Below are 17,756 nucleotides of genomic sequence, written 5' to 3'. Positions count from 1 at the left end.
GGTTGGTTACTGTTGCAGTTCAGGTGTGTGTGGCTTTCCTGTACACTTTTGTGGTGCATTCACTGTTCTGTGTTCTTTCTATCATCACATCCAGGAATGGGAATTGATTGTTGGTTTCCTCCTCTCTCGTAAATCTGATCCCTGTGAGCATGGTGTTGTTAATCAGGTGTGTGTTATTGAGGAAGTAATATACAAGTTAGTCAGAGACCTAGTGAGAGAGATCAATATGGATTTCCAAAAGGCTTTTGACAAGGTGCCGCACACAAGGCTGAAAAGTAAGATGAGAGCCCATGGTATTAGGGGTCAGGTACTGGCATGGATAGAGGATTGGCTGACTGGCAGAAAGTAAAACATCTGGATAAAACTGTCTTTCAGGATGGTAGCCAGATACTAGTGATATTTCGCAGGGGTCTGTGTTGGGACCACAACTATTCACGTTATACAGTAACGATCTGGACAAAGGATCTGAAGACATTGTAGTCTGAATTTGACTTAACGATCGATGGAGGAATAGTTAATGTTGAGGAAGCCGGGAGGCTGTAGAAGGACTTGGACAGAGTAGAAGAATAGGCTTAGAAATGGCAGGTGGAAATGTAGAAAGTGCGAGGTTATGCATAATAGAGACTTAGGCTATTTTCTAAATGGGGAAAGACTTCAGAAATCTGAAGGCAAAGGGACTTGGGAGTCCTAGTTTAGGAATCTCTTAAGGTTAACATGCAGGTTCAGTTGGCAGTTAGGAATGCAAATGTCAAGTTTGCATTTATTTCAAGAGGCTAGAATACAAGAGCAGAGATGGTCTGGGCTGTATAAGGCTCTGGCATTTGGAATATTGGGAGCAGTTTTTGGGCCTCGTATCTAAAAATGGATGTGCTGCTCTTGAAGGGGAGGTCTGGAGGAGGTTTATAAGAATGATCCCGGAGATAAACGGCTTGTCATATAAGGAGTGGTTGAGGGCTCTGGGTCTGGACTCAATTGAGTTTTGAAGGATGAGGGGGGAATCTCATTGAAACTTCCAGAATACTGAGGGGCCTAGACAGACTGGGCATGGAGAAGATCTTTCCATCAGAAGGAGAGGCTAGGACCCAAAGGCACAGCCTCAGAGTAAAGGGACTGACACTTTAGCATGGAGAAGGGGAAGAATTTCTTCAGCCAGAGGGTGGTGACTCTGGAACTCACTGCCACAGAGGGCTGTGAAGGCCAAGTCATTGAGTGTCTTTAATAAAGAACCTAACTCTGCCTTAGCAAAGGGGTCAAGAGTTAGGGGGAGAAGGCAGGAGAATGGGATTGAGAAACATATCAGCAATGATCAATTGGTGGAACAACGTCAGTGGACCAAATGGCCTAATTCTGCACCTATATCTTATGGTCAAGAAATATTTTGGCTTCTTGACAGCTGTCAAATGTGAAATTATGAATATGGATGATTTGAAGAGGCCAGATTTAGACAAGTCCAAAGATCAGACAAGGTCATAGGGACTGGAGGCTGTAACAGAGATGGGAGAGAGGTGTAGAGGCTGGATGAGGTTACAAAGATAGGGAGGGGTGTAGGGGCTGGAGGAGGTTGTAGAGATAGGGGTGTCAGGGGCTGGAGGAGCTTACAGGGACAGGGAGGGGTGTCGGGGGCCGGAGGAGCTTAGAGGGACAGGGAGGGGTGTTGGGGGTCGGAGGATCTTACAGGGAGGGGTGTCGGGGGTCGGAGGAGCTTACAGGGATAGGGAGGGGTGTCGGGGGCTGGAGGAGGTTGCCAAGCGTGGAGAATATTTCTGAGATGGGGTTAGAGATTGTGATGAGGCCTCTTACAGATCAGAAACCAATGCTTCTTCAAAGTGCTTAGCAATAGTTGGGAAATTGTGGTAAAGTCACTGGTTAATAATTCCCTCGGACAGACTGAAGCTTTGAAGGCATTCGGTTCCAATCCCACGACATCAGTTTCCAAGTTCATGTCAGTCACGGTGGCCGTGCAAACCTATCTGGTTCACCAGTGCCCATTTTAGGGAAGGAAATCTGCTGTCTCTACCCGGTCTAGTCTGTATGTGACTCCAGACCCACAGCGATGTGGTTGACTCTGAGATGGCTAAGCAAGCCGCTCAGCCTCAAAGATAATTGGGGACAGGCGCAACACCCTGCCAATACTGCCCACGTCCCATGGAAGAACAAAGGGGAAGAAGTGCTGACTGATGAGCACCATTATGTAGGAAAACATGAGTACAGAAATAAACCATTTGGGTAATGGTGGTAGAGGGACAAACTCTGGCTCTGCACATCAGAAGTGGTCCCTTTCATGTTGAGTCCCTTCGTGTTTACTGTTTACCCAAACAGATGGGTAGGGCTCAAATGGTTTTGATTATTTAATTTCTTGGAATGTGGATGAAACAGGCGAACTTAGATTTGCTGTGAATCCTGTGAGGACATTCAGTACTCACCTTATTGCTGTGGGTCTGGAGTTGCGTGTCAGCATGGGCCGGGTAACAGTGGCAGGTTGACTTACCAAAGTGTCCATGTCAAATGAGTTACTTTTTCCCCATGTGGTTGCCAAGAGGAGGATTTGTGGAAACGACTTGCAAGGCTGATCGTAAAAGAGCATGTGTATGCTCCCTAGGAAAGGGTTGACAGACTGAGTCTCCATTCCTTTAGGTGGCCAACCCTGAAATAAGAGCAGGAGTAGGCCGTTCGGCCCCTCTGTTTGCAATTCAATAGGATCATTGAGCTCAATCCCCCAGAATCCTGCCCTCCATCCCCCGTATCCCTCGAATCTCCTTGAGCCAGATAAACTTTATGCACCTCCTTCTTTAAAACACACCTCGGCCACATTTTGCAGTCATGAAAGGAGGCAGGCAGACGACGGGAAAGAGATCTTTAAGCGTTCAGAAAGATTTTTTGTAAGGGAGTGGAGATGGTGGTAAAGTGGCAGCACCACCTTCATTACCTTGTCTACCTGCGACTCCACTTTTGAGGGACTATGAACCTGCTTCCCAAGGTCTCTTTGTTTGGCAATACTCCCCAGGACCCTACCTTTAAATAGCAGGACAGACTCAATGGACCGAATGGTCTACTTCTGCTCCTTCATCTTGTGGGGAAGAGCAGAGCTTGGACCTGTCACTATAAGATGGACTCCAAGTAATCCAATCAGCAATTCAGGACCAGATGTTTCCTGAGAATGGGGAGTTTGCTACTGCCGAAAGCAGTTAGAAGCGAATGGTGTCCGTCCATTTCAATGGGTAACAAGATGAGAGCGGCAAAGGAGTAGAAGGAGATAGTGCTGGGGTGATTAGAGTGTGGACAGGTGAGATGCATGTGTGTTGAGTGAAAACCAGCACGGACGAGTTGGGCTGAATGGTGTATTTCTGTGTTCACTTCTGCGAGTGGAAGCCACTTTTGAAGTTTTGATGGGAGTTATTTTTGTTAAGAATTGCAAAAAATAAAACCTCTTGAGGGCATCCATCCCTTTTGCAGTATGGTGAATGATTGACCTCATTGTTACTGGAGGTTAATATTTCTTCTGTAAACAGTATTTGCTTTTGAACAGCTCTGGGCTGATGCCTTGTGGATCGACCTTTGTACATCAACCAGGTGTGTCCTCCTCAGGTTCTGCTGGTGGATGAGTAAGCGACAAGCCTAAAACTGTGTGCTGAATGTTTCCTTCCTTTCTTTTGGCATGGATTCAAAAAGGGAGAATGATCTTTAGCTTTTAAACTATTATTGAATTCATTCCCGCAAAACGATCAAGAAATACTTGTACTGGAACCTTTCGCAATCCGAGGGAGTTTTGCAGCACTCTGTGTCACCAGTGCGTCGTCCCTTTTTTTGACATGCAGTTGCTGTCGTAATGTAACACGTGGCAGCTAACTTGTGCAATATTGCAAAATGCAGATTAACTGGTTGTTCAGCTCATGAAATGGCATGGTGGCTCATTGGTTAGCACTGCTGCCTCACAGCACCAGGGTCCCAGGTTCGATTCCAGCCTCTGGTAATTGTCAGTGTGGAGTTTGCACATTCTCCCAGTGTCTGCGTGGGCTTCCTCTGGGTGCTGTGGTTTCCTCTCTCATTCAAAAGATGTGCAGGTCAGGTGAATTGGCCATGCTAAATTGCCCATAGTGTTAGATGCATTAAGTCAGTGGGAAACTGGTCTGGATGGGTTACTCTTTGGAGGGTCGGTGTGGACTGGTTGGGCCGAAGGGCCTGTTTCCACACTGTAGACAATCTAATCTCTGCATGGAAGTATGTTAGGATTTGTTAAATAATTGCTTTTGCCCATATGAGTCATTGCAGTCAGATTAAACTCAGTTCTGTGAAGCACTTCAACTATCTGAATGTGTTAGCGAGCTTTTCCGTGAGTCTCCTACATTCAGTAATTTTGCTGAATTTGTTGTTTATCGAAGTTAGTGACATTTACTTCAGGTTGTCCTCAGCAAACACTCCCAGAACAGTGACAGCGCAGAGTTCAATATAGAGTAAAGCTCACTCTACACTATCTCCCATCAAACATTCGCAGGATAGGGACAACACTGGGTTAGATACAGAATAGCTGAAAGTAAAAATCCCTCTACTCATTTAAACTGAGCAAAAAAAGCTCTCTTTACTCTTAAACTGAAATAAGACAACTTTTTTACTGTCCCCCATCAAACACAAGGTTAGATAAAGAGAAAAGCTCACCCCTTTTAAGTGGAAAAGAAGGTCCCTCTATTTTTTTTAAAACTGAAAGTAAAGCTCTTTCTGCACTGCCCTCACCAAACATTCCCAGGACAGGTGCAGAACTTGCTCAATTTGAAAGATAAAAAAACCATGACTCAGTGGTTAGCACTGCTGCCTCAGCGCCAGTGACCCAAGTTTGATTCCAGCCTCGGATGACTGTCCTTGTTGAGTTTGCACGTTCTCCCGTGTCTGTGTGGGACCCCTCTGGATGCTCTGGTTTCCTCTCACAGTCCAAAGGTGTGCAGGTTAAGGTAGATTGGCTGTGCTAAATTGTCCCGTGGTGCCCAGGGATGTGCAGGTTAGGGGCATTGGCTGTGCTAAATTGTCCTGTAGTGCCCAGGGATGTGCAGGTTAAGTGGGCTAGCCATTTGAAATACATGGTTACAAGGATAACGTGGGGGTGGGTCTGGATGAGCTACCGTTTGGAGGGGCAGCGTGGACTTGATAGGCTGAACAGCCTGTAACCACACTGTAGCATTTCTGTGATAACCGTTACAGATATGAAAGGGGATATGCTGTTGCTGCAGTGATTCAGTTGTGTATATGAATCTGTTTGCTGTTCACACAGGTGAAAGTTAGCAGGCTGTCTGTGGGGGTCGCATGTGTGCTGAAATCGACATTATCACTGAGATGGTGAAGCCACATTTGCTGATTTTGATTTGGTTTTTGTTGTTTGTCAACTGGATCCTCCAAATTCTGCGGTTTCATGACTTTGCTCTGGATGTGTTTAACAAGCAGAGAGAAAAGATTGGATTTACAAAGTGCCCATTATATCCTTTGGGACATCTCAAAGTGTTGTAAGACCACTGACAAGGTTTTCTGAGTGGTACATTGTTGGAAGCTCCACAGTCAATTGGTACACAGCAAGCCCTCTCTCACCAATCTGATAAATGACCAGTTTTGTTTTTAAGTTTTGGAAAAGTTGATGAGGTGTACATTTTAGCCCCAGCTGGGGGCTGTGGGGCTGGTTTGAATGGGGTGTGATTCTGGGATGTCAGAGACACCGCTCCCTGGCGGTAGCATTGTAAAGTCAGCCGCCTCCCCAGCTCACCCTGCTCTGCTCTGGGTTCACAGATGCGCTTCATGTTGCTATTCAGTCGCCAAGGCAAGCTGCGACTGCAGAAATGGTACACCGCCGTCTCTGAGAAGGAGAAGAAGAAACTGGGCCGGGAGCTGATGCAGATCGTACTGGGGCGCAAGCCCAAGATGTGCAGCTTCCTGGAGTGGAAGGACCTGAAAATCGTCTACAAGAGGTGGGTCACTTTCTATTACAGGACACTTCAAAGTGCAGAGTCTGTGCTGTTCAGGTTTCTGCTCCACCTGTGCCCTATCAGTGGTCCTATCAGCATATCCTTCTATTCTTATTCCTGGGGTGGCTCAGTGGTTAGCACTGCTGCCTCACAGTACAGGGACCCAGGGTTCGATTCAAACCTCAGCTGACCGTCTGTGTGCAGGTTGCACGTTTTTCCCTGTGCCTGTGTGGGTTTCCTCCCCTAGATATGAAGGTTAGGTGAATTGGCAGTGCTAAATTGCCCATTGTGTCCAGGGATGTCCGAATGGCCTGTTCACATACTGTATGGATTCTATGATTCTATTGCTTTACCATCATTCAGGGAATGTAAGCTTCACTATCTGGTCTATATTGTAGGAGAGGCAAGTGCTAATTGGTTGGCAGGTGGATTCTTGATTAGAGGTGTTGCCACAGAGAATGTACAAGTTAATAATGTCTGTCAGTTAACTGCCAGGATTTGTAAACTGAGCAGTTTGACTCTGTTAGTGGTATTTAGTGCCTGTCCATAATTGACCCTTGTGAAGATGCAGCCCTCCATGCAGTGTAAGGCCATCAAGGGTGCTCCTGGTGGGAAGGATATTTCAGGATTAGGACCAAGTGATGATGAAGGAATGGGGATGTACTTGCGAATGAGTGTATTTAGAGGCAGGTGATGCCCTAATGGTATTATCACTCGCCTCTTAATCCAGAAACTCAGCTGATGTTCTGGGGTCCTGGGTTTGAATCCCGACAGGGCAAACAATGGAATTTCAAATCAATTTTTAAAAAAAAAACACAAATCTGGGATTAAGAACCTACTGATGACCCTGAAACCACTGCCGATTATCAGACAATCCCATCTGGCTCATGGATGTCCTTCAGGGAAGGAAATCTGCCATCCTTACCTGGTCTAGCTTACGTGTGACTCTGGGGCCACAGCACCAGGGTTGGTTATCAATTGCTCTCTCAAATGGCCGAGCAAGTCAAGGGTAGCTAGGGGTGGGCAATAAATGCTGGCCAGCCAGCAACACCCATAAATGAAAACCATCACAGGATCTAGCCGATCTGTTGAAGGCGTGCAGCAAGTGGTATTGCTGCCGAGAAAGATCTTGCTCTGCTAAAGACAAAATACGAATGCAGTCTTGTTCTGGAAACTGACCAGGAAGCCAGTTTTCAATAAGAAGGGTTTTACTGGCTGTGCAACAATTAGGAAACTCTTACCACATCTTTCCAACGATTGACTTTCAGCTTGCAATCTGTCTCTGGGGATTTGAAGAGGACTGGAATTATTTAGCAAAGCTGAGAAGAGTCTCATAATTGTTCCATGATCATCGATCCGTGACTGATTTGGTTTGCTGTTTTGTTTTCAGTTGTGATAGGGCTGTGTTTGCTCAGCTAGTCGAGAACAATTGGGCATGAGCCACAAATATGTTCTAGCCACCTCCCCCGCACCCATTCCAACAAGGTCACCTCTCCCTGTAGGGTTTTCCTCCTCCTTCTCCTCCAGACTTCAACGTCACTGGTTCAGGTCCTGCTCCAAACAGCCGGAGTGCCATAATCCAGGCTGCCACTCCCCGTGCGAAACCCAGGGAGTGCTGCAGAATCGGAGCTGTGGTCTTATTTGGGCAAAATGTTACACAAGAGTGTCTGTCCCCGTTTCTTTTCTCCCTCGTGTCCCTTTTGTCCCTGCCTGACCTTTCCCTTCTGGTTCTCTCCCAGATTGCAAACTGTCCTCTTTCTCCCACCCCCGCCCCCACCCCACCCCACCCCACCAAAAATCTGCAAAAGGCACAATGTAACGTAATGTGCAAGCAAGCGCAGCGAAATACACTGCATTACAACATTTTCATGAAGCTCTTCATCTTGCAGTCAACAGGGCAATGTGCAAAAGGTTTCACAGCAAAGGGATAACGGCGACTATAGTATAAAAGAGGCAAGTGCTGATAGGTTGGCAAGTTCACTTCTGATTGGAGGTGTTGCCATGGAGAAGACCCCAGTTGATGATGTCTGACAGTTAACTGCCAGGATTGAAATCAAATTATAAACCAGGTAGTTTGACTCTGGTAATGGCACTGCCTAAGAAATAAAGCTGAAAATGATGATCATCCATTTTGTTGAGTTGCAACAGGGCACAGTGTAATCATAGAAGTCCTACAGTGTGGACACAGGCCATTTGACCCAACGACTCCACACTGACCCTCCGAAGATTATCCCATCCAGACCCATTCCTCTATCCTATTATTCTACATTTCCCCTAACTAATGCATCTAACATAAACATCCTGAACACTGAGCAATTTAGCACAGTCAATCCATCTTTGGCCTGTGGGAGGAAAATTGCGAGTGTGGGGCTGGAAAAGCACAGCAGGTCAGGTAGCATCTGAGGAACTTGAGAATCAATGTTTTGGACGTAAGCCCTTGATTCCCGATGAAGGGCTTAAGCCCGAAACGTCGATTCTTCTGCTGCTTGTCAGATGCTGCCTGTCCTGCTGTGCTTTTCCAGCACCACACTCTCTACTCTGATCTCCAGCATCTGCAGTCCTCACTTTCTCCAGTATGAAAGAAACCGAAGCACCCAGGGGAAACCGGCGTAGACATGGGGAGAATGTACACATTGCACACAGACAGTCGCACAAGGCTGGAATCGAACCCGGGTCCCTCGCACTGAGGCAACAGTGCTAACCATTGAGACACTGAACCATAATGTTATGGACCAGACCAGACTCCCTTAAAATATTTTAAGGTAACCTAGACCCTAACTTTTTTTTTATTTTTGAAGACAAATGTAAAGGGCCTGTGCTTCTGATGCAGTTCAAACTACTTGTTGTTAAGCAAAGCATGATTTATTTAAACGCTACAGTTAAAATGCAACAAAAGAAAGAAGAACTTGGAATAACTTACTCTGTAAAAGTAGAGTTAATAGGTACAATAACTGTTATTAATTGTTCAAATACAGTAACAGCCCATTAACGCACTCCTTTGTAAAAAGGCCAATTCAGAAATCACTTTTCACACACGCAACCCAGCAGCAGAGAGAGAGAGAGAAAATATCAAGCAAAAACTCAGTAGCAGCCCAGAGACATTAACCGCAGCTTCCAACTCTGTTGAAACTCCAAAAGCAACTGCTGAAAGCTAGCTTAAAAAGCAATCATTGATCTATGGGAACCTAACCCCACCCATTCAGGCTGCTTCTATTGTTCCAATTTTGTAAAAGTAAAATCCAGCCCTCCCAAGCTGTTTACTTTATTGGCCTTCACTAGACAGCTCTCTACTTCTGTCTTAAACCTCTCTTCAACAAAGAAGGACAAAATACAGATCTTGCAGCCACAGCATTGTCACAGTAATCTATGGGCTTTGCTTTAGCTGCAAAGAACAGGACCCTATTATCTATGTAGCTTCCAGTCCTCTCAACACAGTGAGCCTGACCATTGTAAATTTGGAATTAGTGCAATTCTTTGTGCATTCAGATTATTTCGCAATTGTTGTCCAGTCAGGGAATTGCAACCCATGTTGGACAGTTAGTTTTGCAAACTGGTTGGGAAAGGCCAGTACCTTGCTTATTGAGAAGAACTGTTGGTGCATGTTGTTTGATATAATCCCATTGCCAGATCTTGGAATATGGGATTCGCGTACCTGGCATGACACCAGCTCTGAAATTCATATCTCAAAGGTTGGAGCAACAGGTGACACTAGTGGTGTTTGCCATTGACAGATTGCTGCCATCATGTCATTGAGTCATGCAACACGGAAACAGACCTTTTGTTCCAAACAGTCCCTGCCAAACATAATTCCAAGCAACTAGTCCCACTAACCTGCTCCTGGTCCATATCCCTCCAAATCTTTCCTATTCATGTACTTATACAAATGTCTTTTAAACATTGTAACTGTACCCACATCCACCACGTCCTCAGGAAGTTCATTCTAATTCAAGCCATCCTTTGTGTAAAATCTGACTTTCTAAAATAGGTGATGGCCATTCCCCAGTTTATTTCTTAGGGCAAAACCTTGAGCTTTCAGTGTCAACTTGCTTGGTTCAAATTTTAAACAATAATTGGCAGTTAACTATCAGTTGTCATTAACTGGTGCATTCTCCGTTAGTGCAGCTCTACCAATCAGAGACCATTAGCCAAACTATCCGTTTACTCTCCTACATCAACACTAAAAATAAATACATTGATACTTCTAGTATTTATGCGAATTGTCCTGAGGAGCACTTCAAAGCAAAACTTCAACAAATATATCTTTTCTTCAGCAATATTAAAGTTCTGTCTACATCCGTCTCTGTGTATACCACCATCCTATGTGAAATAACTCCACAGAGCCCAGAAGCCCATTGCCATGTCAACTTTTATTTCCGCATACATAGTAATTGACGCTGGTCAGGCTCCCTCTGAGTGAACAGAACCTCTGAGACTCCTATGTCGTTTTTTCTTTGGTCCAGGCAGTTCAGAGGTCAGTCCCCACTCGAACACAAAATGGAGAGTCCTGCCCCACTGATTCAGCTCCCTCAGAGCCAGCTCTCAGAATGAAGAGAACATGTGTGTTTTTTTGTGACAGAACCCCTGACACTCCTGTTTATTTTATTCTTCTTTCCCCTCCTCCCACACTACAGCGGTAGTACTTACTTCTCCCCAGCACCCATGTGTGTGTTCAGGTGTAGGACACAGTGAGGAACAACAAGTGCAGAAATCTATTTATTTTCCACCACCAGGATCAAAGGAAACACCCGAGTGGCCAGTGACAAGCAAGTGCCCTTCTCAACAAAGAGAAGACTCCTGTTTCTATCTGTCAGCCAGCGGTTCCTTGATTGGACCAGGTTAACAACCCCAGTCGGAGCACTCGTAATCTGTGAGGGCAAACCGGCTGACTTCGCTGTAATCATTAGACTATGAGAGCTGGAAACCAAACCATCTCCTAGCCCAATTGGATGCTGACTATCAGACAACCAGCTTTTCTTCCCAACCATCTTCCTTCTCCCCTTCCCCAAGCCCCCACATTCTTTCCCCACTCTGTCCCTTTATAATGAGAGCGCAGCCCTGAGATTCTCTGGGACTGTACTTTGCAGCTATTGGTGAAAGGGGAAAAAAGCAAATCCGTTTGCCTCCTCCTGGGAGGAACATCTGCCATCCTTACTTGGTCTGGCCGACGTGACTCCGGACCCACAGCGACGCTGTTGACTCTTAACTGCCCTTTGAGCGTGCCCCTCAGTTCAAGGAGCAATGAGGGGCAAGAAGCAGATGCTGGCCCTTTCTGACGACACCCACATTCCACAATATGATCGGAACAGATGGGAATGGAGATGGTCTGACCACAATGTTGTGAACATCTGGTGTGCATTGTATTTGGCAATGCGTTATGTACACCCAGAGTTACTGAGTGTGTGGAAACCTGAATGTTGTAAGGACCTGCATGCGCAAGAAGCAATTGTTATACAGTTGCCATAAGTGCTGGAAGTGAAATGGTGCCTCTTTGTCTCTCCCTCACAGGTATGCCAGCCTTTACTTCTGCTGTGCAATTGAGGACCAAGACAATGAACTGCTGACACTAGAGCTCATCCACCGCTATGTCGAGTTATTGGACAAATACTTTGGAAGCGTAAGTGACCCTGCCCCTCTGTACAGAGTCATGTGGAGTGTCGCGGTGGAGGTCCAGAGAGAATAAATTAGGGGGATGTAAAATGTGCTCGTTGGAAGCATTCAGACAATGTGTGTGTGTGTGGAGAGAACAGGCTTGACATTCCAAGTCATTGACCTTTCACCAGAGCCCTTAGTTCCAGTCTCTTGCTGATCGAGAGTGACCCTGAGATTCATACAAGTATTCCAACTTTAATTATCTTAATATAATATGGTACTTTTCCCCATCAGAAATAATTCTCCAGATGGTGGGGTGTATATTACATGTGGTATGTGACTAAGGTCCTGGTTTATTGGATAGCAGAGCGCCCTGGCTTCCTTTTAACTTGTTATTTAAATATTCGGCTACAAGAGCAGGTCAGAGGCTAGGAATCCTGCAGTGACTAATTCATCTCCTGACTCACTTGGAATATTGCATACAGTTCTGGTCACCACACTACCAGAAGGATATGGATGCTATAGAGAGCGTACAGAAGAGGTTTACCAGGCTGTTGCCCAGTATGGGGGACGTTAGCTACGGAGAAAGGTTGGATAGACTGGGTTTGTTTTCACTGGAATGCAGGAGGTTGAGGGGCGACTTGATAGACGTTTGTAAGATTGTGAATGGGTGTGGATAGAGTGGAAAGTATGAGGGTGGAGGTGTCAGTTATTCAGAGATACAAGTTCAAGGTGCGGAGGGAGGATGCTTAAAAGAGATGTGCAAGTGGTGCGTGCCTGAAGCACGTTGTCAGACGAGTTAGTGGAAACAGAGACAACAACAGCATTCAAGAAGCACCTGGACGAATACATGAATCGGAAGGGAAAAGAGGGATACAGATCCTGTAAGTGAAGACAGTTTTAGCAAGGAAGGGCAAAACATGATGGCGTAGGCTTAGAGTGCTGAAGGTCATGGACCTGTGCTGTACTGTCCTTCTTTTGACTCCACCATCGACAAGGCACAAGTCAGAAGTGTGAGTCAGTACTCCCCACTTGCCCTGGATGGGGGCAGCTCCAATAGCACAAAAAGCTCGACACCATCCAGGGACAAAGCAGCTCCCCGCTTGACTGGCACCACATCCACAAACATCCATTCTCTCCACCACCGACGCTCAGTAGCAGCAGTGTGTACCACCTACAAGCTGCTGAGATGGCATCTTCCAAATCCACAAACACTTCCATCTAGAAGGTCATGGGCAGTAGGTACAAGGGAGCAATACCACAGGCAAGGTTTCCTTCAAGTGACTTGCCATCCAGATTTGGAAATATATTGGCCATTCCTTCAGCGTTGCTGGGTCAAAATTCTGGCATTCCCTCTCTAAGGGCATTATGGGTCAATCCACAATGGTCCAAGAAGACAGATTACCACCACCTTCTCAACGGGCCATTAGGGACCAGCAATAAATTAATTTTTAAAGAACAGTTTGGGAGAGGATGGTATTGTTGGACCACCTTTTCTGTTCCTCGATTCAGAGGATGTTGTAATGCTGGAAGTGAAGAGGTGCCTCTCCCCTACAGTGTAGAAGCAGGCCATTTGGCCTATCGAGTCCACACCAACCCTGCAGCAGGATGTCCAAACCAGCCCCCCCCCCCCCATCCCTGTAACTCTGTATTGGTGAATCCAGCATCCCTGGGCACTAAGGGGCTGCAGGAGGAAACTGGTGTACCTGATGGCAACCCATACAGACACAGGGAGAATGGATATATTCGACATAGGTAGCCCAAGACTAGAATTGAACCTGTGTCTCTGACATGGTGAGGCAGCAGTGCTAACCTCTGAGCCACAGTACTGCCCTGTACTTGTTCCAGAGATCAATGGTTCTTTGAACAGTTTTCTGGCAGGAGCGGGAATACTGTGAGCAGCTTTGAGCCTCGTATCTAAGAAAGGGTGTGTGGGTCTTAGGAGGGGGGTCCAGAGGGGGTTTACAAGAATGATTCCGGGGATAAAGGGCTTGTCATATGGGGAGTGGTTGAGGACTCTGGGTCTGGGCTCGATGGAGTTTAGAAGGATGGGGTAGGGAGCATCTGATTGTAACTGGTAGGTTACCGAGAGGCCTGGATCGAGTGGATGTGGCAAAGATGCTTCAACTAGTAGGTGAGACTAGGAGCCAAGGGCACAGCCTCCAGGTGAAGGGATGGACTGAGATGAGAAGGAATTTCTTCAGCCAGAGGATGGTGACTCTGTGGAACTCATTGCTGCAGAGGGCTGTGGAGGGAAAGTCATTGAGTGGTGTTTAAGACAGAGAGAGAGAGGTTCCTGATTAGCGAAGGGGATCAAGGGTTACAGTGAGAAGACAGGAGAATGGGGTTGAGAAATATATCAACCACCATCGAATGGCAGAGTCAACCCAATGGGCCGAATGGTCTAATTCGGTATCTAAGGTTTTGACAAGTTGGCAGATGCTTCCAGAAAGGTGTTTCCACTTGGCGGGGAGACTTAAACTAGGAGGATAGGTTAAGGATGGGTGGTCTTTGTTTTTAAAAGGAGCAAGGGGAATTGTTTTCTCTGAGGACTTGCAAGTGTGAAATTGTCTTCCCCCACCCCAGATGATAATGGAGACTGGGTCTATGAATTTATTCCAGGCTGACTCCGATTGACAGGGTTGTTGGGGCTAGTGGTATCGACAGCAAAGTGGAGTTGAGAACGTAATCACTTCAGTCACAATTTTATTGAATGGTGTTGCAGGTTTGAAGAGCCAAATGATCTACTCCCACTCCTAAGTTCCATTGTAAATTGCACCCTAACTTCAATTAATTTCCAGGGGAAATAAAATGCATATTACATTCAGAAAATTACACTAATGGAGGCCAAGGTTTCAGTCCCTGCACAGATCTTGGGATGAGCATGGCTCTCTATCACACAACCATGACTTAAAGCACTTAGTCAATAGGGGGAGCTGGGGACCAGCATGTGACTATTGAGGGAGTACAGGAGTAGCAAGGTGGCACAATGGTTTGCACTGCTGCCTCTCAGTGCCAGGGACCTAGGTTCAACATCTAGCAACTGTCTGTGTGGAGTTTGTACACTGCCTCTGTCTCTGTGTCTGCGTGGGTTTCCTGCGGGTGCTCCGGTTTCCTCCCGCAGTCCAAAGTTGTGCAGGTTAGGATGGATCAGCCATGCTAAATTGCCCCACAGTGCCCAGTGCTGTGCAGGCTAGGTGGGTTAGCTATGGGAGAGGGGCTGGGATACGGGGATGGGTCTGGGTGGGATTCTGTTTGGAGGGTTAGTGCAGACTCAATGGGCCGAATGGCCTGCTTCCACACTTAGTGATTCTAAGGGAGGAACCTTGCAGGGGAAGTGGGGAGGTGGGGAAGGGCGAACATCGTGGTGCTGCTAATTCCTGTCTGCTTGAAGGTCTGTGAGCTGGATATCATCTTCAACTTCGAGAAGGCCTATTTCATCCTGGACGAGTTTCTGATGGGAGGTGAGATCCAGGACACATCGAAGAAAAACGTGCTGAAGGCCATCGAGCAGGCAGACCTCATGCAGGAGGTAAGTGGGCAATTGGACCCCTTGTGGTGCTGCACTGTGGGTACCTGGCTGCTGTGCGGGGGAGTTCAGTCTCCCTATGTAACCCTCAGAGTGTCGTTCAGCAGCTGGTCCATGCATGTAGCACACAGAACTGACAGGAAGACGAATCCTTCGCCCCACACAGCTGTGATGCCTTACTCATCGCAAATATTTACTTACACGCCCCCGTAATAATCTGCTATTCTGGGAGAGGCATGATTGAAAGCAGACTCGAAAGCTCAAACTGTGGATGCAGTTACAGGAGAAGTGGTCATAACCACTGGTTACAGAGATGGAGGCCTTTCAGCCTACCATGTCTGTGCTAGCTCTTTGGCAGAAGCAATATCCCGGGTGCGATTTAGGGGTGGCACAGTGGCTCAGTGGTAAGCATTGCTACCTCACGGTGCCGTGACACTGGCTCAATTCCAGCCTCGGGTTACTGCGCAGCGTTTGCACGTTCTCCTCGTGTGCATGGATTTCCTCTGTGTGCTCCAGTTTCCTCGCACAGTCACAAAGATGTGTGGGTTAGGGTGGGTTGGCCGTGGGAAATTGTCCCATAGTGTCCAGGGATATGCAGGTTAGGGTGGATTGGCCATGGGAAGTCTGGAGTTCCCGAGATGGGATAGGGGGTTGCTCTTTAGAGTCAGTGCAGATTCAATTGGCTGAATGACCTTTATTGCCCTCTAGAGATTTTATGATCCCACATCCCTCTGTCATTTAATCCATTGCCCCACCATTTCCCAATCACTGATAGGTGCACTATTCCAAATCCTGGAGGGCAGGGTGAGAATTTTCAGAGAGGGAATCTTGTGAAATTTTTTTCCAATGCTGTCAACTTCCTGGAGGTGACAGAACCTGAACTGGGCCAGTCATGTAGAAACACAAGTGCTGTGGCTACAAGAGCAGGTCAGAAGCTGGAGTGAGTAACTCACCTCCTGACTCCATCTGCCAGTCCTCGGCCCACTGACCCAGTTGATCAAGATCTCACTGTATTCCCAGATAACCACCTTCACTGCACCACCAATTATGGTGTCATCTACAAGTATACCTCCTAAATTCTCCTCCAAATTATTTACTTCAATTGCACGTCACTGGTCTCGAGCCTGCAGTTTGAACAATGATCCTATACCACCGTTCCCTGTCTTTACCTTCAAGCCAAATTTCAGTTTATTAATTGAATTTAAGCAGCATTGACTTCTGTGATGGATTCAAACCTGTCTATCGGCCATTAGCTCGAGCCTCTGAATTAATAATCCAGAGGCAATGCCCCCGGCTGTAGATGAGTGAAGACTTTAAACCCTTTATTTGTGCAATTCTGTCAGCTTCACTGCAATATTGACATTGATACGAGATTTTGTTGCCCCTTTACAGGACGATGAGTCTCCACGCAGCGTCCTTGAAGAAATGGGCCTGGCTTAGCCGTACACGCCTGACAGACGGCTACATTGAAAGTGTGTGTGTGTGTGTGTGTGGGGGGGGGGGGAGGGGGGGAAGGCGGGTAGGTGGGGGGTATCTTGGTTGATTGGGAGAGGGTGGGGTGGGAAAGGGGATGGTGATCAGGACCAAAATTTTCAACAACAAATTTGCTGTGTTGATCCTGTGGAGTCCCTGTCTGAAGATAAGAATCAACTTTCCTCACGTCCAACCCGCGGGCTTTGGGGAGTGGAGCAGCACGCATTTTGACTCTCGTGCAATGCTGAGTGCTGAACTGGGCAATAATGGGGACCAGGGTAGAGAAGCTTGACTGGGGCCTTCACTGGGAGTGGACTGGCGTCAACTCGGGGCTACAGTCTTCATTTCTAGATAAGTTGGCAAGACTTTCTCCTCCTTGCCCAGTGGTCTTCCCCATGTCAATGGAAGGACTTTGAGCAGGAGATGCCTCTCCTCCTGTTCCCTCGTGCATTGTTGTTGGGGTCAGAGGGGACACTGAGGATCTGGCCATGGGTGGCGATGAGTTGATGGGTTTTGTGCCTGCCATCTTGGGCAGGTCTGCTCCCCTGGTTGGATGTTTCCAATCCTTCGTGACCCTGGGGATGACCGAGATCTGTCCCCCCTCTATCTAAGAAGGTCACCCATGGGCCCAACTTCACCAGGCAAGTGGACTCCTTCTGCAGCCAGTGCCACCTGCTGAGGGGAGTCTGCAACTGCATTGATATCCAAGAAAGCGGAAGTTGGCAAAACATGCAACCCCATTGATAATAATTGGGAGATCTTTTGGTGAGATGTTTTGCGCCTTGACAAGGGTATTGGAAGGAAGCTGTAGTGCAATGATCAAGAGTTGTGAATGGGCAGCGAAGCTGGCATCTAATTGGTCTTCCCCATGGAGCTATCTTGCCAACCCCTGCCCGTCCTCCAATCCTCGCCTCACTGACTGCTGAGATACTGGCAATCCTGATTTTATTCCTGTACTCTTTAAAGGGGTTTGGTCTTGCTGCCTTGAAAAGATGAGGGTGAACCGTGTCTGCATTCTGACTGAGTTTACCGTCATCAAGCATTTCAACAGAGCTGGGGGCTTTCATGTTGCTTTACACTTGGTCACAAGGGGACGAGGGATTTGGATGAATCAGTGGTGTTTTGTTTTTGCCACATAATGTTGTTTCCCATGGCGACGTGGGCTGGCAGCTGTGTGCAACTGTTTGGGGGAGGGGTGTCTCCATAGTGGAGTGGTGGGGGAT

At 47.1% G+C, this 17,756-nt stretch overlaps 1 protein-coding gene across 1 annotated transcript in view; it reads left to right on the top strand.

The window, feature by feature from the left end:
• Positions 1-16,553, top strand: part of LOC132835343 (AP-1 complex subunit sigma-1A) — a 35,125-nt gene extending 18,572 nt beyond the window's left edge. Inside the window, exons 2-5 of the mRNA XM_060854788.1 lie at positions 5,767-5,945; positions 11,448-11,556; positions 14,926-15,063; positions 16,453-16,553. Of these exons, the coding sequence (XP_060710771.1) occupies positions 5,767-5,945; positions 11,448-11,556; positions 14,926-15,063; positions 16,453-16,500 (474 nt within the window). The 3' untranslated portion in view covers positions 16,501-16,553. The remainder of the gene's footprint in view (positions 1-5,766; positions 5,946-11,447; positions 11,557-14,925; positions 15,064-16,452) is intronic.
• The last annotated feature ends 1,203 nt before the right edge of the window (positions 16,554-17,756 follow it).

Source organism: Hemiscyllium ocellatum, chromosome 44 (genome assembly GCF_020745735.1).
Source record: "Hemiscyllium ocellatum isolate sHemOce1 chromosome 44, sHemOce1.pat.X.cur, whole genome shotgun sequence".
NCBI lineage: Eukaryota > Metazoa > Chordata > Chondrichthyes > Orectolobiformes > Hemiscylliidae > Hemiscyllium > Hemiscyllium ocellatum.
Note: the sequence above shows the minus strand (reverse complement) of the source record. Positions and strands in the feature narration are given on the sequence as shown.